This window comes from Primulina eburnea, chromosome 7 (assembly GCF_022965805.1).
Source record: "Primulina eburnea isolate SZY01 chromosome 7, ASM2296580v1, whole genome shotgun sequence".
Taxonomy (NCBI): domain Eukaryota; kingdom Viridiplantae; phylum Streptophyta; class Magnoliopsida; order Lamiales; family Gesneriaceae; genus Primulina; species Primulina eburnea.
The window spans coordinates 32,054,627-32,080,597 of record NC_133107.1 but is presented as its reverse complement, the minus strand read 5'-3'; the positions used below and the strand labels follow the sequence as shown (position 1 = coordinate 32,080,597).

At 35.7% G+C, this 25,971-nt stretch overlaps 1 protein-coding gene across 1 annotated transcript; it reads right to left on the bottom strand.

The window, feature by feature from the left end:
• Positions 1-3,123: 3,123 nt before the first annotated feature.
• On the bottom strand, positions 3,124-15,986 carry LOC140835875 (uncharacterized protein At4g08330, chloroplastic-like). The gene is made up of 4 exons (XM_073201286.1): positions 15,816-15,986; positions 5,198-5,259; positions 4,715-4,866; positions 3,124-3,575 (listed from the first exon to the last, which is right to left on the bottom strand). The coding sequence occupies exons 1-4, from the start codon at positions 15,984-15,986 to the stop codon at positions 3,310-3,312; spliced, it is 651 nt and encodes a 216-aa protein (XP_073057387.1). The 3' UTR covers positions 3,124-3,309.
• Positions 15,987-25,971: the final 9,985 nt, after the last annotated feature.

The window sequence follows — 25,971 nt, the reverse complement described above, 5'->3', positions numbered from 1 at the left end:
CTCCGGTGAGAATTACATTCTCAGTATAAATCATGTATACATGCAATAATATAATCAATATAAATGCATCTAACAGACATTCATAACATGTATCCAAATCAGATTATAAATCCATATCAAGAATAGATCCTATTCTAAAAATGTACCATCATGAGGAACATAAATCAACATGTACCATATTCAGGAACATAACCAACATGATTCAATATAAACGCTCAATCGTACTCGTGACTCCACGACTCAGACTAGACTCAATCCTAATCTAGGGATCCCGGTTTCCAGATGTGGGTATTCCTATATCGACCAACAGTAATAGATTAGACTCCAGTTCTATCCACGTCGATAACCAAACATCCAGTGTCCTGACCTAACCGTCATGGACTGTGGCTCTATCGCCAATATCCTATCTTGTGACATCGTGCAATGTGCGCGTGGCGATCCCGCCACTATCAGGCGCTTCTATCACAAGATCACTCGTCAAATACCTGCTATCTATCAATCAAGAAAACAAGCAATTTCCATACATTCATTGAAATTATCCATGCAATACATTAACGTATGTGATTTAGGGAAACTCGAGCCAAACCTCACTCGAGTTGTGCAATCCCAACTCAACATTAATTTATACCTTTATCTTCACGGTCTGACGAAGTCGAAGTATCGAAGTCAAGTCTGTCCATATCAAATCTGAAATAACAGTATCAAATAGACCGTGTCAATATACCGCTTAACTCAAAGCCTTTTCTAATCAATACACAAATCAAAACATAATTTGATCAATATCGAATCAAGACACAATCTAATCCATATCGACGATATCACGATATAATCGAAGTCACTACTGAATCTGATCAATATCAACCCACAGATGTTTCGACGGCATAACTGTACATTCTCCGTAACCCCGTCAATTCCAACATCATAGATATAAAACAAGAATTCATAATCAATATCGATACAACTCATAATCTCAATGATAATACAAATCTGATATCAAATCTCAATCAAATCAACTCCGAAAATCATAATAATTACATAATCAGTCTGTTCTTCGATCTGACTTCAAATACACGCTGTCTACTGTATCAGAAACACCATATATGATTCATATTCGATTCTGATAATATCATAATTTCAAATCATGTCTAAACGTAACAAAACTTACGTCCAATTGTAGCTGTCGTCGCTAGGAACTCGGTACTGTACTCGGATTCAAATTCAGACGGACGGATTTCTCGCAAATCACAAAATAAGTGTCGAAGAAGTTTGGGGAATTTTCTTCAGAGAATTTCTCGATTTCTTGTTTTTAATTACATTTACAACAACAAAGTATATATATATATATATATATATATATATATATATATATATATATATATATATATATATACACACACGTCGCATGTAAGGGCAAGTGGCACTTTTCCGTTCTGCATGACTCACGCATATGCGCGTTCAAGCGTCGCGCATATGCGCGAGACCTCTTGTCTCGATGCTCGGCTTCGCAACAGCTGGCGCATATGCGCGCCTCAATCCGGCGCATATGCGCCAAAGCTTCTGTCCCAAAACGTTGGCTACTGGACTGCTCGCGCATATGCCCGAGACCTACTGGTCACGCACAACACACCTCGCGCAGATGCGCGAGGCCCTCTGTCCATTTCGCGCATGTGCGCGCATCAGTGACGCGCACATGCGCGAGGGCTACTGTTCCTCGCACGCATTCATGTATTATCTTGTCTTTCCCAGTCCGATCTTTTCTGTCTATAATCATATCAATTAATCAATAAATCATTTCAGATTAATCTCGGATTACGGTAATAAAATCTCGGGCCTTACATTTAGTGAAATCTTTCCACACAAAAAAAGAATGACATAAGAGTATTAAAGTCTTCGAATACAAAAAAAAAAAATTGTGTTATTTACTTATAAATTAATATGTCATTAACTTTCTATTGGATAGCCTAACTAATCATACACACTTGAGTCATTTCGTGTTCAAATTTAATCAGTGATCATATTTACACGTTGTGACAAAGTATTGGCTTATTGATAATTTATTGATTCTCAATCAACAATAATTACATTTCAATATTGCTAATTCAACCAAAATATTTTCAGAATTTTTTGAGATTATTTATTCATCTCTTTTAAATCAGTATCCGATCCTAATATTTTCTTTCAACATCATTAATTTTTTTCCCCAAAAAGTAAAGGAATATTTTTTACACTCCGAAAACATCAAAATTAATTACCTGACCAACAATGGCCAATTTTTAGCAAATCCATAGATCATTTTATTCAAAAAATAACAAAACTAATGAATCATCCCTCGATCAAAACTTTTAAAATATATATGTTAACAGGCAATAATACATTCAATTATTTCTAAGGAAATTATTTGAAGTTTCGATCTTCTTCACTCCATAAACACCCAAAAACAAAAAACAGAGGACTTTAAATCTTATGTTGACCAAACGATCAACTTACCATATATTCAGAAGTCCAAGTATAATACACAACTAGTACCCCAAAACACTCTTGTACGGTTCTGTTTTTCTTAAAAAATAAAGATTTATTTGGAGTTTAAGAATTTTTTTTTAATTAGTTTCATGTAAATTATAAAATAAGGTGATATATAAATTTATAAGGGTAAATTTTAAGTGTCAAAATAATAAAGGTAAATTTTATATTGAATAAAAATATTTACCATGACACCAAAGTTAATAATGTTAATTGCATACATTACTTTTGTGAAATCCTGATATCGCTAAGAACTCTCCATGAAAAAAATATCTATTAACTCCTCGTGTTTCAAATCTTTATAATACACTCTTTTCTGTATATATTTTCATGGATATATATATAAGCTCAAGATTTGAAAATACAATGAATTGATATCTTTTTTTTATGGAGTTTTCAACAACCTCGAGATTTCACAGAATGTATGCAATTATCCCAAACTAATATATAATATAAGATGATAAGTTACCCCCTTCTGATTTTTAAAGTTTCAAAATTTCCAATCTGATTGTTTATTTCATTTTTTTAATCAATGATACACTAATACACAATTAGCTCAATATATATATATTGAATCTCCCAATGAAGCTAACAAAAAAATATGAATCTCCCAATCAAGCTCAAAACAAATAGCTCAGTATTCTCTATATGCGATTCGTCATATTTGAAGAATCGTGATAAAAACACAAAATACATAACATCGACAAAACAAATAGCTCACCATCGCCTAGAGAACTCCAAATGAAAAAAACTATATATAATTCTTATTCTAGCTTCATGTATATAACATCATGATACAAAAGGAGTACCTATATCAGCTAATGAAGGTTGCAAAGAGCCAATTCTGATGTTGTACTTTCTCAAATTCGAGATTTCATTGCTAGAGGGCGAATCTGACCCATTTGTTATAAGGCGAGGAGAAAATGCATTGAAGTCGTTGGCGATTCCAATATAGTTCCCACATTTTCGGCACGAAAGTTTAGTCCTTTTCCAGAACAAACCCCAAGAATGCTTAGAAATGAAGGGGGGTGTATTCAACGTGGGAAATTTATTGACTTTTAATGACTTTTGTACATTTTAGAAATCTAGAGGTATTCAATCAAGACTTTTGAATACTCTATTGAAGTCTTGTGGTATTCAAAATAGACTTTCATGGAGTTTTAAAAAGTCAAGTGGTATTCAACATTGACTTTTATAAACTCTATAAAAGTCTAAAGGTATTCAAATTTCCCATGGACTTTTAAAAACTCCATGGAATTCATTGACATACAAACATTAAAGCCTAAGGTACAACTACAAATTGTAAAAAAATTGTATTTGGTTCACCCCAAAGATTTGAATGGATTTTTAAAACTTCTAACTCTCTCTCTATCGCTTCACATCACATATCTTCATATCTTCTCTCCTCTCATCTATTTCTATTACTCTCTCAAATTTTCGAAGTGTATCTCTATATATATTTTCATCTTTCTTTTTCAAATTTTTCATTTTTTGGCTGATTGTTCATTTAATAATTTTTTATTTTAATAACACGGGGAAATTTTGAATTATAGAATTGATTTTGTGATTTTTAGTTTATGATTTATACAAATTAATGTAATATTCAATAATAATAAAAGATGATCAAAAAAATGTTGTTTAATTCTTAATAGTTGAATAGTTTCGTAACAACAATGATTTTTAAATTCATTTTCGTATTTTTAATTAATATGTACGCTATGATATTTTTATACAAAATTATATTCACACAATAATAAATAATATTATTTTTACATTTATATTATCAATTTAAAAATAAGATTACATGTTAATCAATTGATGTATTTTAAAAAATTTACAAACATGCATATAAACCCACATATATATACATGTAACGATTAAACGATTTAACTTTTAAATAAGTAAATTTATTTATTAATATAAATATTAAAAATAATTTCAAATTGAATATGTTATATATGTCAATTAATTTTTGGTTCAAAGAAATTAATAAAAAATCACATGTTATAGTTAAGTACAAAATTTATAAAATTCTATAAAAAAAATCTACAAAAGTCTATAAAAATCTTGCAAAAAACTCTACATAAATCCACATAAATCTGTTTATAAATCTGTGAGATTCCATAAAAGTCAATAAAAATTTATCAAATTCATAAAAGTCTATCATTTAAAAAAGTCATTAGAAATAAGGGACAGCTGAATTCTTCAACCTGATTGAATCTGCTGTCATCAATGGAGAAGAAAGAAATAATCCCTTTTTTCATAGATTTTCCATATTTGGATCCAATGGTTGATGCATTCCGACTTGACGAATTTAAGTTTAGATCAAATCCACAAGAACCGCAGCTGCATAAATGGTATTAGCTTGTATAATTCAAGGCATCGGTCAAGGATGAATATGGGAATGTGGGAGGAGGGCAAGGTGACAAGGGAAGAGACTCGATGGATTTGAGGAGAAATTTGCTATTGTAATAATTATGCGTAAAATTTCAAAAATTTTATTCGATCACCACCGATTTGGATATATTCCCACATTCAATAATCCCTCATGGAAATCTTTTAAATCCTCGTCAACAAAATAATACAGATAAAAATTATATGGACCGTCATACCACATACTTTTCATCAACCAGCCTTACAAAAAAAACTCAAAATACGTCAATCACATGGTAATTACCATGATACTCGTGTAGAATGATAGGTTGAAAGCGAAGGCCGTTGCCGCAAAAACCAGATGATCTATGAGCATAAGAAAATTTATTTATCTACCATCCAAAAAGAGTTTACCCCTGTTACAACATTATTAGGTTGAACTGATTTCATACAAACAAAATTAAGAAAAATCAAATTATAGAGAAAAACATTTCTATGCAAGTCCTAGCACGGAATTTACTCGAAGCCTGGCTTTCCTATCCCACATCAAACAAGATAAAAAAACAACCGAAGTACTCCGGGTTGTTTCTGATACTGGAGGCACCATTATTGAGCCCCTAGTAAGCACCTCGAGGAGCATGTCTACAGGCGCCTCGAGGATAATAAAATACGAATGACCATTACTTTGATTTCACAGTTTCTCAAACAAAATCGATAGTTTTTACTTGTAAAATGTGGAACGTTAGTAACTTTATGTTAGAGTAGGTGTCCGGCAAGCCAACTTGTGGCTTCGGTTTTATTGACTCTGATGTAAAACAATCTTTATTTTAATAATATTTTACGATTTTATTCGATTATGGCATTATACTTTTTCTGTATACCCGTGCAAGCTGCATAGATAAAGTCCTTGAATATACAATAGGTATCATGAGGTCTGCGTCCCAGCGTAAGATCATGAAACTCATTAAGAAGTGTACCGTATATTCTAAACACGTTCCTAGTCGAATCAGCCGCCTAAAACAAGGATAAAGGTCGCTCGAGCTCGAGACTAGCATCTGTGATGTAAACGCCATGTTTCATTGGCAAGGGCATGGAGATGTCCATTCACACAGATGGGTGATCATATGATGATGCACTGAACAACCCTCCCTCGGACTATCCAAGTGGTTCTCACTTATCGAGTGGAATAGTCCGCAGTTGTGGTTGTACACCATTAGTCCTTTGACCCGGGACAATGCAGGGGCTATACGTACTAGCATGCACTTTGATCCGTTTATCGACTCCATTGAGGGTCATCAGGGGGCGAGGTTGGGTGTAGTTTCGAAATACGTAGGAGCAAATGCATTGTAGTCGGAGATTCACCGTTCGCCTACGGGAGAAGATATCCTATGTGATCTGATGAGTTAATAGTGCAAGGAGTCTCTGGCCAGAGCAAGAAATGTGCTTTAGGGAAAGGTGTTTTCCTAGTTACATGTACCATGTCACTATTAATACTCAAAGATAAATCGCATCGTTATCGAATTCATATGCAACTCTCGATATACCAATGGTTGCATATTCGATCGGGATATATGTGTTGAAGGGACCGTACTGTACGCTAACCATGACTAAAGGTTCTTGCAGGCACTATCAGTGATACTTAGGGGATCATGGGGCGATGCAACTAGACGCTCTTACCATGATCCGATGGGTGCAATCAGAAATGAGTTCTGACATTCTTGATCAAGGAGTTGATTAAAAGAATGGGGTTAACTAGGGTAAACCCGAATAAGAATAAATGTTATTCTGAATCATATGGAGATGTGAACCCACGGCTAGCTGTATCCCTGAACCATTGAGGGTCACACAAGTATCGGATTCGGTGTTCCCGTTGAGATAGTCAAATTTCAAGGAGTTGAAATTTGGCGATATAGTTTGATGGAGATCAAACAGGAAGCTTATAAAGGAGTTTATGAGCTGATTCCATAGGATGGAAGAAGTAGAAGTTAGCATAATTGCTACATAAGGAAGGAGAGTGGAACTGCCTATTTTGTGAAGGAGTTCACTAAAACTGGCAGCTGCCAAATATGGTAACTGCCATATATGGTAAGTTCTAAATTTGGCAAACGAAAATTTGGATCTTCGAAATTTTCGATTTTCATTATATGAACAAGATTTGTATCCTTGGTACATCGGCGCTCTCGGATCGTCGATCGGGATTATAATGAGTTCGGAATCAATTTTTTTTAGTGAATTTGGAATTTACTAATTAAATGTTTGTGCTAGTAGTGGTGACTACTAACATGCACAAATTCTCATATATGTTCTAGAGGAGTCTAGAATTAAATTAACCAATGAGTTAATTTATTAATTAAATAATGGTTATTTAATTTAATTAATATACATGTATATATTTTATATGGTGATATAAAATATGTGTATATAATATTATTATATCATGTATTATTAAAGGTTAATAAATACATTATATATTAATTATATGAGAGTTTAAATATAATGAAATTAATAGAGTCTTTGTGGGAGAAGGACTCCTAATTAGATTAGGAGTTTTACTCTATAAATACACCATTAGGGTTCATTGATTGTTAATGAAATTTTTCACACAAAAGCACATGAAAAATTCCTTCCATTCTCCAATAAAACCACACGGCCACTTCATTGATATTTGGAAGAAGATTTTGGTTAAAAGCATATTTGATTTGCTTAATTATGGATTGCGAATCCATAATAATTGATTAAGAATCAATTAACAAAATCTCCCCATATTTTGATGGAGAACTCACGGCCAAACTTTAATGGGGTTGGGAAAGTTTTTGGCCAAGTGATTTTCTTCCACCACCGCGCCGACGACGCAACACCATCACCGGATTTTGGAAATTCGGAGGCTACAGTCTCAACGCACAAATCGTTTTGATTTCTAGTGCAATCCAAGCGAGGAACAGAGTTTCTGATCGTGGACCTAATTAGGCGATCAAAGGAGAAGAGCCGTTCGTAGGGATTTACAAGAAGGGCTATATCCGCCTAAATATCGGAATAGTTTGGAGTCCAGCGTTAAGAACGCAAAGGTATAATTCTAAACACCCTATGGATGTTTTGAACACACGACGCCCAAGAACAAAATTTTAAACTTCCGCTGCGTCTTGGGTGCGAGAATACGATGTCCCAACAGTGGTATCAGAGCTAGGTTATTCTCTATCGTGTGTTTTAATTAAATTGTGTTGAGTTTATTATTTCTAACCGCGTAAGAATTTTTATGAAAAACGCCCCTAAAAATTATTTTTGAAAAATCTGTTTTTGAAAAAAAAAAAAATTTTAAAAAAATATTTTCTTTGGTCTGCCCGGAACTGTTCCGGGCAGACGCGTGCGCACAGCGCGCGTGAACGGTGCCGCACGGCGGGCACGCGGCGCGCGCGCGGCGCCCGTACGGCCGGCGCACGGCGCCGCACGGCGTGCACGCAGGGCCTGCACGCCTGTGCGCGCGGCCAGCGCACAGCGCGCCCGCCAGCGCCCGATCGGATCAGGCAGCGGGCGGGCGGCGCGGGCGGGTGCCCGGGAATGTCTCGGGTACCGTGCTGGGTCGTGGGCTTGAATTGTTTGGGCCCGGGGCGGTTTTTCTGATTTTTTAAAAGTTGGGGTTAAATTGATATTTTATGAAAATACGAACGATTTTACCCCTACAATAATTTTTATAAAATCAATTTCTTACAAAATAAATAATTGAAATATGATTTTAATTATTTATGGTAAAAGGTGTTTTACAAGAAATTTAATTATTTGAAATTAAATAAAAGTGTTTATATTAATTTGATAATTATGGCGGTTAGTGATAATTTACGAGATACACGATTTATTGATGATATGTGATATTATCGGATTTATATAATATATGATATTATAAGTTAAAAGGATGATCGAGGGCCATGACCAATTTGCTAGGTGTATGTTAGGTTTTTACATGTTGTAATTTTTAATTATTTGATAATTATAAAGTGGGCTTGGTTTATGGCCCGTTCCCACCCCTGAAATTTGTATCCCTGTGTGCCATGGATATTTATTGTAAATATTAGAATTAGTGGGAGATCAAGATTTGAAGACGGTGGGCCCGAGATCCTCGAAAAGAGTTTTGAATATCGAAGACATGTAAATTTTGGAAGCTTATGTAATAGTTGCATTTGCATCCCTGCATTTCCCTAGGCTATGGACATGGATCCGTATGTGGCTCGTACGGATCAATTAGCTCTCGGTTATCGATCATCTTTTATTATTATTTGTGATGTATGTGATATATTATAAATAATCAGTATGTGCGTTATTATTAATATAATGACAAGAGTTGCATGAATCCGGCAATCATACAAACAATCATGACACGAGTTTTAAAATTAATGATGAGACAAATTTTTAAAATTAAAATATCTCATTTTGGATGAGATCTAAAATTTAAATCAAGTCCATTAAAAGGATAATTAAAAGAAAGTTTAATAATTCCTTGCCTTCCATCAACAGTGGTTGCATGATGAACGCTACCCGCGGTCAGTGTCTGGCTCATATTATTGGGGAGGCCTGGACGCCGGAAAGCTGTGACTTCCACTGACATATTTGATGTGAACTACGTGGAACTCCCATGACTTCGGCTCATATTATTGGAGGATCTCATGGCGACCGTCCACTAAGGTTCAACATTGATGGGCCGGGCTCGACATGTGAAGAGAAAGGGGATCATATTATTGGACCCTCCTCAAACGTGAGGCAAAATTACGTAAGGGTTGCAAGGAGTTGCAATTGGGCTCTACCTTTTGGAAGTTATGATTGGCTGATATTATTCGGGATCATAATTTCGCAATTGGGCCTTGCGTACTCACTAAGGAAATTGGATTTCCCGTTTGTCATCAGAGGGTAGTGAAAATGTCAAAATAGTTGGAGGCGATTCGTAAAAACAAAAGTCCATATTTTACGTCTTACAAAATATTTTAAAATAGTCGGTAACGTTTATTCTGTTTTCTTATCAGTATATTTATGATTTCGTCGCGTAACTCATATCTGTTATTAAAACAAGATAACCGAACACTAATTTTCAAGATTGGCTGAGAAAATTGTTCTAAATTGGGAGAAAATAGCATACACACTAATGTCAATTTTGCTGAACTGACAAAGCATGCAAGATGGTGGGACCATAGTATGCAAGCTAAAGTGTAATATACTAGTTTCTATGTCAAATGAACTGTAGAGATAGTTTGAGGAAATGATGAATGTTGTTGACATTCAAATGCACATGCAAGAGTTGCATAGTGTATGAAACTCGCATAATGATGCACACCACTTTCAAAGAACACATGACTGCACGCATGCAAGATGGGGCTCTTGCCAATGAGCATGATGTATGTATGATTGGGCCTATTGAGAAGGTGGTGGGCCTGAAATTTGACAAAGCCCGATAATTTAGAACATGTATATTTCACTGCTAGAAGCCTGGACATAAGAAATTATCTGGGCCAAAAATGTTTTGGCAATGATAAGTGAATGTCCAAGTAAACACGATTTCAACGACAACCAAAAGAAAAAAAAGAAAAAAAAGAAAAGATAGTCTAAACCAAACACATTTGTGGCCCAGATAACTCGCACAACCTGTTATCATAAATAACTCGCACAACCTGTATTTGCTCCGAGAAATCAATATATAAAGAAAAATTACGGAATTTCAGACGAAGAATAAATTTTGAGACATGTTTCCACTTATCATCCAACATAATCACTAAACAAACTGAATCAAACCTCTACAAAATAAAATTTAGTAACACAACTCAATCAGCAGGTTCCAAATTAACAACAAATAGTGATATCCCATGGAAAGGTCCACTACTCATGGCTCATCCCTAGCCCAAAGGGAAGGCAGGCCCACCAAGGGACCTAGCCCAAATGAAAGACAGGCCCACAAAGGACCCAGATATTTTCATATAAATACCAGATTTGAGTGTTCAGTTAAAGGATTCAATATATTGTTTTCAGCAGCATCCTTAGCTGCTCCTCATATATCCTCAGTCACTGACTTGAGCGTCGGAGAGGCTACGCCAGGACACCCTCATGGCCCCTTTTAACGGTATTTTTCGTGATTTCAGGCTCGGGACCATTTGAAAACCCCCGTGAGTATCAAATAGGATTCAAAACCCCAGGAAAACTAAATTAAACAAGAAGAGAGGGGAGCAAGAACCTGTACGTGACTTCTCGTTGCGAAGCGCCGAATGAGGCTGAATACTGATTATTGCTCAAACCACCGATGAAGTGTCCATCCAACTATATCTACGGCGGCGGCTCTCCGCCTTGAGTTCACGTCGGAGATATAGAAAGCGGTGATTCTAAGGAGGTGGCAGAGAATTGACAGTTACAGAGGTTTAAACAAGGTAAAGAATCCCTCTGCTTTGCGGTTGAGTTGAAGAAATTTTGAACTAAAATCATGTTAAGGATTTAATAAAGTTGTTTCACACTATTGCGACTATAGGTTGAATTGGATTTGAATGGAGGATAGAAAACGGAGAGGAGCATATTCAGCATGAAGGAATTGAGGAAGTGGAGCGTGAAACTTTTCCCATGTCGAGACAGGAGATTTTTTTATTGACTAAATAATGCGTTCATTAAATTCAAAATTACAATTTATCCTCTAATTTATGGAAAATTAAATTTTAGGTACAAAATACGGGTGGTGGGTCGCAAAAAACCAGAAAAATCCCGACCTGTCTCGAATCCCGCCCACTCCTGGCTCGAAAAGTCCCGACCCGAATTTTTCTCGACCCGATTTTTCGGGATTTTCATGTCCCGATCAATGTCGGGAGATAGATCGAATACTAATACCTCCCAACGGGATTCTCAACTCAACCAGATTTTTTTTTTTTTGGATTCTTCTTCCAGCAGCAGCCTAGCCGATCATCACATAACGTTCCTTGATTAATTTAGTCCCTTTTGAAGCAAGAAAACACAGCAAACCATCTCTGTTCGGCCACTGTTATTCCCCGCATCGATTTTCGATATTTCGGGCATTTAAAATGCAAAGACATGTCTAAATACTTATTTGACGCATCGAACATGTTAATTACTGCATTTTTGATACAAAAAATGCATGAAAACTCAATGGTTTATATATGAATGCTAGAACGTTATTAAAATCTTTCTAGATATTAATATGCATGAACTTCTCTATTTTCTCGAGTTTTTGATCGTCGGTTTCGTTGGACCGATCCGAAGGCTTGCTGCTACATATGGTTATGTTATATGGTGTGTTTAGATGATAATAAGTGGTCCGACATGGGACGAGAAGCTTCGGGTACATCAAGAAACCGAGGGTTGCGCAAACTTGTGTGTTGGGTTGTCTGCGGGTTCGACACTCGGGTTTGGGTGAAAGCCTAGACCAGGGCTCGTGGCCAGGGACTAGGTAGGTTTTAGAGTCCCGGGCTAAGCCTGGTCCGGGTAAGCCTGATATGGGTTGGTTAGGGTCTGGCTGGCTAGCATAAGAAATGGAGTCGTGAATTCCATGTTGCACACATGAAGGAGACTCGCATGACTAGGGTATGACTTGTGTATTTTATGGGTTGTGCATGTGTCGTGGGCTGGAAAGGATTGAACCAGAGTCTTAAGTGACGCCTAAAGATCCAGTCTAGGGCTTAGTTCAAGTTGGAATCGATGGGAAATCGTACGGAACGCGCAAGTGCCATAGTGTCGCTCTTTGGGGCAGTTAGTGTTTTATGGTTCGTTTTGCATGATAGGGGGTTCGGGACTGGTTTAGGGTCTTGGGCAGTAGATTAGTATGTGTTTTACGTATGGTAGAGTCTCGAGTCGATTGGTACGTACTTAGTGTTTCTATTTAATTCGGGAGTTGTACGTATCCAAATGCATCTTTAGGGGCTATTTTGGGTATTTACTTTAGGATGTTGTTGCAGCATTTCCGCTTACGATCTAACGAGGTTCACGATGTTCGTAAATATATATGACGTGCAAAATAATTATTTTTGAGTTATATGATTTATCTTGTGGCCAAATTATGTTACGGATTTGGAAGCCGGAGAACGTGTCCGGGGACCTTTCAACCTCTTCGCAGGAATTATGTTATGTTTTGGAGTGGACATCTAGTTCAAGGGTTGTGATGATCCCTGCCGACCAAGTAATGTGGTTTGTTTGATCAAACAATTTATATTATGGGTTATTTGCATTGAACAGAATTCTAGTTACAATTATTTTATATAGAAATTATTAAAATTAATAAGTATGAAGATCTGTTTCACTTTGTCTATGGTGTGACGTTTTATTGTTCTATGTACGTATGAACCCTACGAAATGAAGAAAAATCATATTTTCATATTCGGAAAATATTAATATTTGAATGATTATACATTTCTCGATCATGAATGTTGGAACTTTTTAAGCTCTAGTGATTAACCTAACCGGACTGAATTGAAGAAGGAAAACTGAACTAAGAAGCATAATTGATTACAAAGCCAGACCGATAAAACATAATAAGGATACTGATAGCCAAACCGATTCAAGATCAACTGATGAAAGCCCAACTGACGTTTTACATAGTTGATCAGTCAGAAAATAAATCTTTATATTTGTTGAAAATTAAGTATATTCAGTTATTAAGAATCATAGCCCAGGTGAAATATCGGATAAAGCTTTCCATACTAAAAGTCACTGGACCTTAAACAGAATGTCAAATTTCAACGCACTACTAGAACATGTCAAAAATGACGATGACATGGCAACAATATCTACATTTGGAAACAAATATATTTTGAAAAGATTACCATTGCAAGCTCGAAGTCAGATAGACACAACTTTGGATTATCAAATCAAACTGATCTTCTCAGTAAAACAACTTTCCAAGCACCAAACTAAAAGCTAACGCACTCTAATAAATCATTATCTGATCATTTTTAAGATAAAATTTGTGCTTAGAATTTCTCTTAGAAATTTGTGTAATTGAGACTAAGAAGTCTTACTACAAAAAGTATCTAGATGGAAGTTTTTACTAAGAGTTTCAGTTAGTCAGTGTTAAGTCATACAAAAGTGAGTGATTTCAAATTACTTATAGTTACCAAAGTCTTTTAGTACAAACCTTCTGCCTAGAAGAAAAGGCAACGTATAAGTTTTGGAATCTCCGAACATCCAGAAACAACCTGGTGTTTATTTACTTTTTAGTCTACCTTCTTTACTAACTTTCTTGATAAACCATTTGTTCAACCAGTTTTAGTAAGCCTACTATGACATAGTTCACACTAATTGACTGACTGAGAACCCAATCGACAAAAACAAAAATATCATACCATGCCCTTGGTGCTTGTATAAAATAATAATAAATGATCATATTTTGAAAATTTGAACAATGTTTTGTCAACCATTCCAATCGAGAAGTCATGATACAACAAAAATTTAGTTAGAGTATCATAACATGCCCTTGGTGCTTTGACCGCCCTAGCGAGAGGTTCGCGCAAATACTCCTCGGCTGGATTAAAATTCTCGCTGGGGCGGTCACTTTTGACCGCCCTAGCGAGACACTCGCGCATCAACTACTCGATCAACTTAAAATGCTCGCTGGGGCGGACACTTTTGACCGCCCTAGCGAGATCTCTTCGCTGCTGTGCCAAATAAAATCCCACTTTTCGGTCCAATTCCTACAAAACAACCACAAAATACACGAGATCAGCCATATGCTAAATAATGATAGAAAAATGCTAAATTAAACTAAAACAAACTAATATGATGCATGAATGCGACTCGAAAACAACACTAAAAACACGTAAAAACGAGTCCTATCATGCTTGTTTAAGTTCATATAATGCTTTATCTAATTTATAAACATGATCAGGATGAATGTGACTGACAAAACTAGGTGGTTGTTATACGTATATTTCCTCATTGAGAAAACCATTTAAGAATGCAGACTTAACATCCATTTGATATATCTTAAAATCTTTGAATGATGCAAATTCAAGAAATATTTTAATTGCTTCTAGTCTAGCAACATGGGCAAATGATTCATCAAAGTCAATACATTCCTCCTGTCTATAACCTTGTGCCACAAATCTGAATTTGTTTCTAATTATTGAACCGTTTTTGTCCATCTTGTTTCTAAATACCCACCTAGTGCCAATTACATGCAGATTAGTAGGTCGAGGAACTAAATGCCAAACTTTGCTTTTTTCGAATTGATTAAGTTCCTCCTACATAGCTTTTATCCAGTTGGTATCATTCAATGCATCACTTATTTCTTAGGTTCTAATTGAGAAATGAAATCAACATGCATAAATTCATCAATCATTTGTTTTCTGGTTCTAAAAGGAGTGGTTGGGTTACCAGTGATCAGCTCAAGTGGATGATCATTTTTCCACTGGAGACATGGTCCATAAGAATTTGGCTATGTTTCTTGTGTGGTTTTATCCTCATGTTCCACTATCTCTTCCTCTATTTGAGTGATCTCTGGTTGATGACTGTTCACCGTTCATTTATCTGATGTGTTTGTTCTTGAGCAACTTGACTTTGTTCCGAGATATGTTCTCCTGTTCTTCTCAAATTATTTCGTCATCACTGCTAGCTTCAAGGTTAGTAGCATCTAATTTATTAATTAAATCATGAATGTTGCTACTACTATTGTCGTGATGGATGGATGATTCATCAAATACAATGTGTATGGATTCAGTGAGAGTTATTTGATTGTAAATTCTATATGCTTTGCTCACTGCTAAATGTACCAGGAAGACCCCATTATAAATTTTCACATCAAATGCAGTTAAGTGTGTTTTGCCATTATTATGAATAAAACACTTACAACCGAATATGTGGAGGTATCCAATTTCTTGTTTCTTGCTGGTCCATATATCATATGGAGTCTTTTCATGATTCTTATTGATCATGGACCGGTTCTAAGTATAACAGACAGTATTGACAGCCTCTGAGCAGAATCTCTGAGAGATTCCGGATTCTGCTAGCATAGTCCTAGCTGCTTCCTTGAGAGTTTGGTTTCTTCTTTCTGCAACTCCATTCTGTTGCTCTGATTTGGCAGCTGAGAGCTCATGCTTGATTTCATGATATTCAAGATAGGATGACATGGTTTGTTTTAGAAATTCAGTTCTTCTATCTCTCCTGATTCTGTCCACTGCTACAATTTTCTCATTTTGGAGTCTCTTAAGAAGTGTGATGAGCTGAGCAGTGGTTTGGTCCTTTGAACTTAGGAATATTGCCCATGTGAACCGAAATAATTCATCAATTACCACAAGGGTGTAGCCGATATGGGTCCAAATAGATCTATGTGGAGTAGTTCAAAGCATATAACTGATGAGTTTCTTCCTTTATTCTTGAAGGTTGAGCGGACTTGTTTACCTTTCACTATAACAAAAACGCTAAAAGACAACGGATTTTATCCGTTTTCGTAGGTCATTTAAAATGTTGTAACTGACGGTGTTGTTGAAAGTGTGTTCAATGACTTGTCGTAGCAATCATATTGCGAAGCTTTTTCAAAAATCATCACCATCGCTAATTTTCTATTAGCGATGGTTTATGATATACAGTCGATGCTAAAATTAACGACGATTTTTGACTAATCCTTCGCTCATTAGCGAAGATTTTTCTTAAACCTTTGCTAAAATTAGCAACGATTTTTGACTAAGCCATCGCTAATTAGTGACGGGAGACGATTTAGAGAAACACCATTGCTAATTAGTGATGGTTTAGACATAATCAAAACTGTTGTCGTTCGTCCAAAAAAAACGCTAATCAACAACGGTTTTTGTTAAAATTGTTGTCGTTTGTTAAAAAAACACACTAATCCACAACGGTTTTTGTTAAAACCATTGTTAAAAGTAAAAACACAACGGTTTTCCAATAAATCCGTTGCCTTTTGAGTGTTGTTGAAGACATATTTTCTTGTAGTGTTTAGAGTTATCACCAAAGGTGATTCTTGGTCCTTTGTTGTTAACAACTTTGGATAGAAGGTTTTGTTTCATGTTATATGTCTGGAGCAACTACTGTCCAGAAACCAGATGGATTCTTCCAAGTTCTTCTTCTTCAGTACTTGAAATCATTAAAGTAGGAACTTGGTACCCTTTCCTATTTGGGTCCTAGATTGATTATACCCTTAGGGACCCATACCTGGATTGTCCTAAGAGCGGTTAGGTGCATAATCTGGTGGTGTGTGCAATTGTCTTGGCAGTCTGTCATTGTCAATCAATCTGTACCTCTTTTGAACCGGTCGACTGTTGTAGTATTGGTTAGCTATTATTTTTGAATGATTTTCGGTTGAACTTGGCTTCCTGCAGAACCAGTATGAACCGTTATGAACGGTTGAATTTGGCATGTGTCTAATCCACGATCAGTTAGATTTAGCAATCTCAAATTTGACATATCATATACCATATTGCCTTTCATTGTTCTCAAGTCTTACATTCTGATTGCTTTGAACTTCAGGCTCGTTATGTTCATATACCATACTAGATCTAACAAATTTAATTGATTTTAAACTGTCTTTATCTAGTAGCGGTTGAGTTTGTGTTTCAGAGGTGATGCACTCACTGATGCTGTAACCAAGCCCGGTTCTGTCTCCGGCTGGTTTTTGAATCTCATGAATCCTTTCAAAAGAAGCTGATGACTTGTTCCATGTGTTGATTGTGTTCATCAACCATTTATTTTCTTTTAATGTGTCATAGAACAATCTACGCATGTCATCATTCTCAGCCTCTAGCAGATTTAACTTTACTTTCAAACCATCAATCTTCTTTTGTTGTGATCAGCTTGAGAGAGTTAACTTGTTTTTTAAGTTCTATTTTTCTACTTTAGCTTCATCGAATTGCTGCTATAGTCCCTTAAACTCATTCACCATGTCGTGTAATGCTGTGACAAGGTCTTCTCGTGTAAATTCAATAGAGTCGAACTCAAATACCATTTCATTCATGGATTCTGAGTCTTCATCAACCAAGATACATTTTACTGTCTCTTCGTCGCTTTCACTTGTGAATGCCTCGGAGATGGATCTTTCTAAATATGAGTCGGCCCACTTGATTTTATCTTCTTCTGCAATTAAAACTCTTTGGTTTTTCCTTTTGGTGAACTTTTTGTCATCTTTGGACCATCTTCTATCAACCAATCTCTTTCATCTTTCTTTGGTCTGTTGCCCTCTGCAATAAAATGTCCCTTCTTTCCCCAGTTAAAGCAAGTTTGACCATCATCTGTATGGTCCTTTTTGAAATATGGTTTAGTCATTTGAGATTGATTTTTACGCATACATTTACTAAACTTTCTTACAAATAGAGACATGTCAGCCAATTTATTACTTGTGGAATCTTCAACCGGAAGAGTCACTGCAGTAGCGTCCAGGGCCTTTGTTTGAGAAGTGGATGGTTCTTCTTCAGTTTGTATTCCAAGCTCAAACTCGTACAATTTAAGATCGGCAAATAGATCGCGGAGCTCCAACTTGTTCAGATCTTTAGATTCTCGCATCACTATTGTCTTTCCATCCCATTCTCTGGGAAGAGCTCTCGTTACCTTCAAGGCAGTTTCACGGTTAGAGTAGCTAGAGTATTCTTTTCCTAGAGAAATAAATTCAATAATAATAACACTAAACCGTTCATCAAATTCTGTGAGGGTTTCTCCTGGCTTCATCTTTGCATTGTAAAATTTTTTGATAGCGTTTGTAAGTTTGTTTTCTTTGGTCTGGTCGTTGCCCTCACACAGTTGTGTGAGTTTTTCCCATATCCTTTTTGCCGTGGAACAAGTTTTGATCTTGGAAAACATGTTCTTATCCAGAGTTTTTTAGAGAATGTCTTTTGCGATGTTGTCCAGATTCGCTTTCTTCTTATCCTCATCTGTCCATTCGGATCGATTCTTTTCCACCATTTGGGGAGCACCTTCAGTTGTAACCACATCTGTATTATCTTTCAAGATCTTCATAGGCCGGTCAGTGATGACATACCACATGTCACCGTCCTAGGCTGCTAAATGTGACTGCATACAAATCTTTGAGTCATCATAATCTTCTTAAAAAAACATAGGAATTTTTGAAAGATGTCATGTATAAATTGTAGATATCGATGTTTGAGAGAACTCCGCTCTGATACCACTTGTTGGGATCGAGAAAGAGTTTAGAGGAGGGTGAATAAACTCTTTATAAATATTTGATTTTAAAATTTGTTTTCAACCATTTTTAGGCGGTTGAAAAATATTCTCAAACTGTTAGAAATATGAACCATTTGAAAAGTGCGGAAGACGGTTCAATATTTCTAATGATAGTTTCAATTGGTTGGCAATCTAATCAACAAGATATGGTTTGAAATGTAAAGGCTTCCGAAAAGTAAGGACACGAGAATTTTATGGATGTTCGGAGAAAAAACCCACACCTTCTTCCTCTGTAGGAAGGATTCCACTAAAAGACTTTGGCTTTACAAAACTCTTTGCAACATCCCACTCCAATCAGAACTTATCACACTGCCTATTTTGGAACTCTTATTGATCAATTTATACTTCAGGATTTTAAGAACCCTCAGTTCACCAGACACCACAATTAATCAAATAACCCCAAAAGGTTATTGATGTAAGTAAAATAAATAAATTTTAGTAGCACGAAAATGATCCTTTAATGATCAGATAACTTTTTTTTGAGTGCGTGCTTGATGAGAGATGAGATTTGTGATCTTTGATTGCGCTCAAATTCTTTTTTAAGTATGCAGGCTTGAAGATAATCACATCATTGAAAGCTTGATGATTATATATCACGTTGTTGTATATCTCTGGCATACTTCAAGCTCTTCTTATATAAACTGCAATTCCAACGGTCAGAAGAGATGAGTAATGTTAACCTATAACCTTGGAATGATGTGTCACAATCAGCTGTAAATACATTAAATGTTCTTCGGCAAAGCATTTAATGTTCTCTTTGCTAGCACATCTTTGAATCCCATTCCTTGAAAAGTTAATGCTGAGTATTATTTTATGACAACTGTTTTTACCATCAGAACTTTTTAGAATATAAGTAATATTTCTTTTCTGGGATAGTGGCTTAAATGTAGATCAATATTGAGATTGGTGCAGAACATGGTTGAATTGTAGAGGTGAAAAACCATTTGAATATTTTGAACCAGTCAGAAAATGTCTTTCATTAAGTGAGCAATAAATAGCTCTTTAATGACTCGACATAAAATCTTCGAACAACCGTTGGGAAGATTGAACTTCTTCTGTTTCAAACAATTGAAAGGTAGGCGGTCTGAAATTCAATCCGCTGTTGAAAGGTAATACGGTTGAGCTGGTTCTTGTTATACACAAAAGATTGCAGTTGTTTCTTGAAATAATTAAGTGTTGTTTTGATTTTTTCGATCACCAAAACTCTTAGGTAATTTCCTTAACAATCACTATCAGTTGTTCAGACTGGGACGTAATCCCTATAGTTTTTGGAGTGAAAAGTTAAATATAAAATTGGATCCACGACTCTGAACCTGATGTTTGTGAATATGTTCACCGAGAATAATAATTTTCCGAATATACAATCATTAAAAATGGCTTGGTTGATTAATTATCAAATGCCTCCAATCAGCTATTGAACCATTGATTCCGAAAATAATGCGTCATATTTTGAGGATATGATATGTTTTCTGAAGCAAATATTGTAGACATTACGTCAATTAATTACTCTTGATAATGACTTAAGCCAAAATTTATTATTAAATTATTGATTGTGTGGAGAAAAATGCATTATATTGAGTCTCTAAGAGAGATTGAAAATACGTTAGAATTTATGCTGAAATATCTTGAATCAATAACAATGAGATTTTAATGATGCAATATCAATTTTTATTTTAGTAAAAAATTTATTTTCCAACATTGAGTGGGAGGAACATAGAAGTTAAATATATATCAATTATAATGAGTTGTCTTTTTCGATCAATTCTTATGAAATATAAAGTGAACCCGAGGTTCAAAATTTAGTTTTCAAATACATTCTTTGATATAATGTGTTAATATTAAAATATATTATTTAGCTATCATAATTGTTCCGGTTGAACAATTTATGTTTTCTCGTCTGAACTACTATAAATCTAATTGGTTTTTATATAATTTTTTCAATTGAGTAATTTATGCTATATCGTCTGAAGCGCTATAAATTTAATTAGTTTTTAAAAATAAAAATCCATAACCTCTTCAAATGAATTTATACAATAACTCAGATGTCAAAATTAAGGAGGCTAATTGTCCTGAAAAGATCGTGACATAAATAATAGTGAAATCATAAAAAAGTTCAGGTGTCTGAAACATCTGAAATAAATTGATGTAATACAAGAACATATCATATTTTATTTGTAAGTAAATCTAAAATACGCTAGAGGTGTGGCCGACCAATAATTTCAAAAGATTTTGTATAATGAAATAATAAAAACTCCAGAAGAAGTAATTTTAGAGGATACAATTAAAATTTTGGTAAATCAAAAAAAATGTTATTCCTGAATAACCAACATATGTAAGAAAAGAAATTTCAAAATAAATTATTTGTTTTCTCAAAACTATGAGATCAAAGTAATATGATTATTAATAATTATTTTGATCTTAATGTATCTTTTGCCAATATGAAAAATAATGAATATATAAAACTACAGTTTTAGATATTGTATGTTGACATATGAACAATATGAGCTAACCTCAATCCAAAATTTCTCAAAAAGACCTGAATTCAATTATGAGAAAATATTTTCACTTGTCATGGATATGTTGACTAAACAGTAATATACGAAAAAAATTTGTGAATGATTTGAAGTATCAAATGAGATTAGATTCTACCTCCAATATTATCTTTCCGTAAAATTGACAAAAGTCGTTATGAGGATTAAGATAATCCAAACACGTGTGGTTCATTCATTTTAGTAGATACTCCTGAAAGTCTACTAAAATTGTCAAATAATTAAAATACAAACGTAAGAAGAAATACTTTGAAAACATGAAATTTTCTTTTGAGCTATGAATTCGATATTTCTGCAATAAAAATATGTTAATTGGTCATAGTATATAACAAAGAAAATACTTTATAGGGATATGTTACATCCACTAATGGTTGAAAGGATCGGTTAGTAAGGTGATAAGTGTTTAGAAGGGGGTTTTGAATAAACACTCACTGATTTTGTATTCTTTTCGAATAATGTGGACAGTTTTGTTACAAACTGACACTCGGTATCTCGTCAGTCGATAACAATCAGTTCAACTGAAATTAAGTTGTGGAAGAGAACTGACTGAAAGATAGAATAATTCAAAGTAATTGAATATGAAAAAAAAAATGCGATATGTTTCTGGATGTTCGGAGAAGAGAATAACTCCTACGTCACCCCTTCTATCACAAGGATAGGATTTTCACTAAAATACTTTGATCAAATACACACGTTGTACTGACCCACTTGAGTTTGGACTTAACACTGCCAAACTGAAACTCTTAGTTAACAAAACTTTTACAGTATAAGACAACTGAATGAATCTTGACAAAGATCTCAAAGTGCTAATAAGCTCGTAAGATAGCCTTGATTGCTACTGATGAATCTGATAAGAGTGGGCTTTGATATCTGAATGCGAGTTGTGATTTTAGCAGAATAACAGCAAGCTTGAATAGAATAGTAGTTCGCGTGATACTTTTCTCAGCTGCCCTCTTCACCTATTTATAGGCTTCTCTCTCAACGGTAATATTAAATATCATTTGAATCTTTATATCCGTTGATTGCCACGTCGATATCTTCTGACATTCGTACACTGCTGTAACGTACCGTACTTTTCATACTCAAAATTTGCGGAAAAATTAAAAATTTTCTTAAACATAAAATAACATTCAAAGTTTGCCATAAAATATCTCAACCAAGTCCCCCATAAGACATGGTTGTTCAAAATAACTACAATAAAATTTGCTCACAAAAGGTTTGTTCAAAGTGTTTCCCTCAAAACATGAAATCAGAGTAAATTAACATTTGCACAAAAGCATAAACATTTCGGTCCTCGGGTTAGCCTCCCGCTCAGTCCAAGCCTGCCCCTTGGTCGCCACCTCCTGTCTTCTCATCAATATACTCACCTGCATCGATCAAGTCTAGTGAGTCTAAAGACTCAACACGTATAAATTGAGAAATAACGAGTACTACATAATAAAACCGCATGCAAATTTAAAATAGAACATACATACTTGAACTTGAATTTGCATACTAAAACTTGAACATACGTACATAACATAGACGTGCCATAACGTGAAAACTTGTCATAAACATACTGCAAACTAGAACATACATAACTTCATCATTTTGCGTAGAGGCATGTTTCAAAGCAAGTGACCCATAACATAATAAATGCCTGATCAGACAAACCACAGTACTGGGCTGACAGTGACGTATCCACTGCCACATACATGAGATCCCCGTTCATAATTTAACGGGCTGGTTGGTCCCTGTTCATAATTTAACGCTTTCCAACCTCGATCTAACACGTTCATAATTTAACGGGCGGATTGGTCCCCGTTCATAATTTAACGCTTTCCAATCCTAAACATAATTTGGTCACAAGACATTTAGCATACCCCAAAAACTTAAAATATTCTCTTTCACGTCACACATACTTACTTGACGTTGAGAGATTCGTTGAACCTCGATCGGAGCCCTTGCTGCGCATACTGACCATGATTTAACATGCTTAACTCGCATAACTTAGATGTAAGTAATCATGCTCCCTTACGAGTTAAATCAATTCCTTAGGACGTTCTAAAGTTCTCATGAGTTGACTTTGTAAATCATTGTACTAAACCTTGACCTCGAACCTCAAAGCATACCATAATTTTTTTTTCCCAAAATATGAAGTACACAGACACCGTGCCCAGGTCCGGCTCCGGGTCCGTGTAGGTACTGTAAAATGTGTGTGTAGAAAAGGGGAGACACGGACCCCGTGCTTAGGTCCGTGTAGAGGTCCGTGCAGACACTGGAAAAAGGCACTCCGGAAGAACAAAGGCACGGAACCTGTGTCAGCGTCCGTGTACTGGTCCGTCTACCTACTGCATGACGAAACTTGCGTGAAAATTTTTACATGATGTTTCCTCCTCCTTACCCAACTCCATGGCTAAGAATTGACACCCCCAAACACTCCCTAGGACACCAAGACTTTATACTAACCCCCAACAATCAGAAAGAAATCGTTCCCAGAAGCGACGATTGACAACCAACGACTCAAGCACAGAATTTGACACCAAATCGTATCCTACGACTTCTAATGGATTCAAGCACTTAGCGACCCTAAACGACACACTCATTATCATTCCAACCTCATACAAAACATGCCTAAATGCAGCAACGATCGCCCGGTGATTTCCAACGAAGCCTGCAACACGAAAACTTCAAGAACTTATCAATAACATGATTTTCTGATAACACGGTTTGAGCAGTCCCACAAAAAACGTCATAACTCACTCAATTTTCGTCTAAAATCTCGAATTTTATATCAAATCGAAGGCATCGAAAAGTTCTACAATTTTTTAGTTGAAAGTTTTCTCAAAATCTCGAATTAAAATTCTCACTTTCAACCAGAACAGTAAAAACGTGATTTTTGACCCCTAAAATGGTTTCAAAGATGATCCCAACACAATTGCTCGAACTTCTACACATCGTAAACATGGTTTTACACATAAAAAACATGCACGCATAATATGACATGATCGATGCATCAAGAACAGAATATACGTGTCTTTTGATATTTAAAAATACCGATACGACGATAACAAAGTGGAGACGGTGCGAGGCTCGATCCGGGACGATTGTGGCACCAAAATCTTGCAATAAAACCAATGAGAACCCGCTGGAAAATCGAATGGAAGGGGGCGGCTGCTTTCACCTCTTAGAACCCTAGTTTTCTCCTCTCAAAATAATAAAAAATCTTATTTGTGAAAGTGTGTGTGTGTTAAGCGATTTTTAGTGTTTGTAAAAGAGTGTGTGTGTGTTAAGGTAGTAATTAGGGAATAAATTATGCTTAATTCAATAATTAACATGCTAACTTAAAAATGCTAATACTCCCCTAATTAAAGAAAAATACACATTAATTTTAAATAGCTCCTTAATTAAAATAACACCCACAAAATAAAAAGTTTAAAAGTCTTAAACTCTCAAAATTACTAAATAAGTGATTTAAGCTTGAAAATGCTAAAACTCAATAAATTATTTAAAACGCCCCATTCCTGACTTAAAATAAAATACCGCATAAAATTCCAAAATCGTCACCGGTCTCTTCCTCGATCCCGCCTAGAATAATCGCCTGAAATATGAAACTTTAAAAACATTCTAACGTGCATCACATAAACATGAATAATTAAAATAATACAGTTAAATGAATCATGCAATACTAAGACTCGTTTTAAATTAATTAAAATGCTTTAATGATTAAACAAATGCATGGGTTATACGTGTATTGAATTTGGGCACTACAGTTCCTCTCCCACTTAAAAAATTTCGTCCTCGAAATTAAGTCTTACCGAACAAATCCGGGTAGCGAAATCTCCTTTCTGCCTCTGACTCCCACGCGGCTTCTTCCACTGATTGGTTTAGCCACCGAACTTTGACTAGCTTAGTCACTTTGTTCCGGAGCCTACGCTCTTGTCTGTCAAGGATTTGGACTGGTCTCTCCTCATAGGACAGGTCTGGAGCCAACTGTAACGGCTCATAACTCATAACATGCGAAGGATTAGCCAAATATTTCCTCAGCATCGAGACATGGAACACATTGTGCACCCCGGCCAGATTCGATGGAAGGGCAACACGATAGGCTAGTGTCCCAACTCTGTCCAAAATCTCAAACGGCCCAATTGTAAGGCTCGAGATTATTAGTTTTCATTGACGTACGACTCGGAGGATATGAGAATGCATGTCATAAGATGAAAGTACAAAATATTTCATGTGTGAGAGGCCGCACCCGCGCTTAGAACAAGAGTACTCCCGCGGTCATAAATTAGGGATTTTAGCAAGAAAAATCGAAGCCACACCGCACCCGCGGTGCTAGGAGACACCGCACCCGCGGTGGATGTCCAGTAGGGTGCCTAATTTTGACATTGCAAGA

Excerpts from the sequence above, each read along its gene's own strand:
- LOC140835875 (XM_073201286.1), bottom strand. The coding sequence starts at position 15,986 with ATGTCATCCTATCTTGAATATCATGAAATCAAGCATGAGCTCTCAGCT. Across the intron at positions 5,260-15,815 it reads GCTCAGAGGCTGTCAATACT|ATCATCTGGTTTTTGCGGCA; the intron begins GTCTGTTATACT and ends TTATGCTCATAG. Across the intron at positions 4,867-5,197 it reads CATTCTACACGAGTATCATG|CTGCGGTTCTTGTGGATTTG; the intron begins GTAATTACCATG and ends CCATTTATGCAG.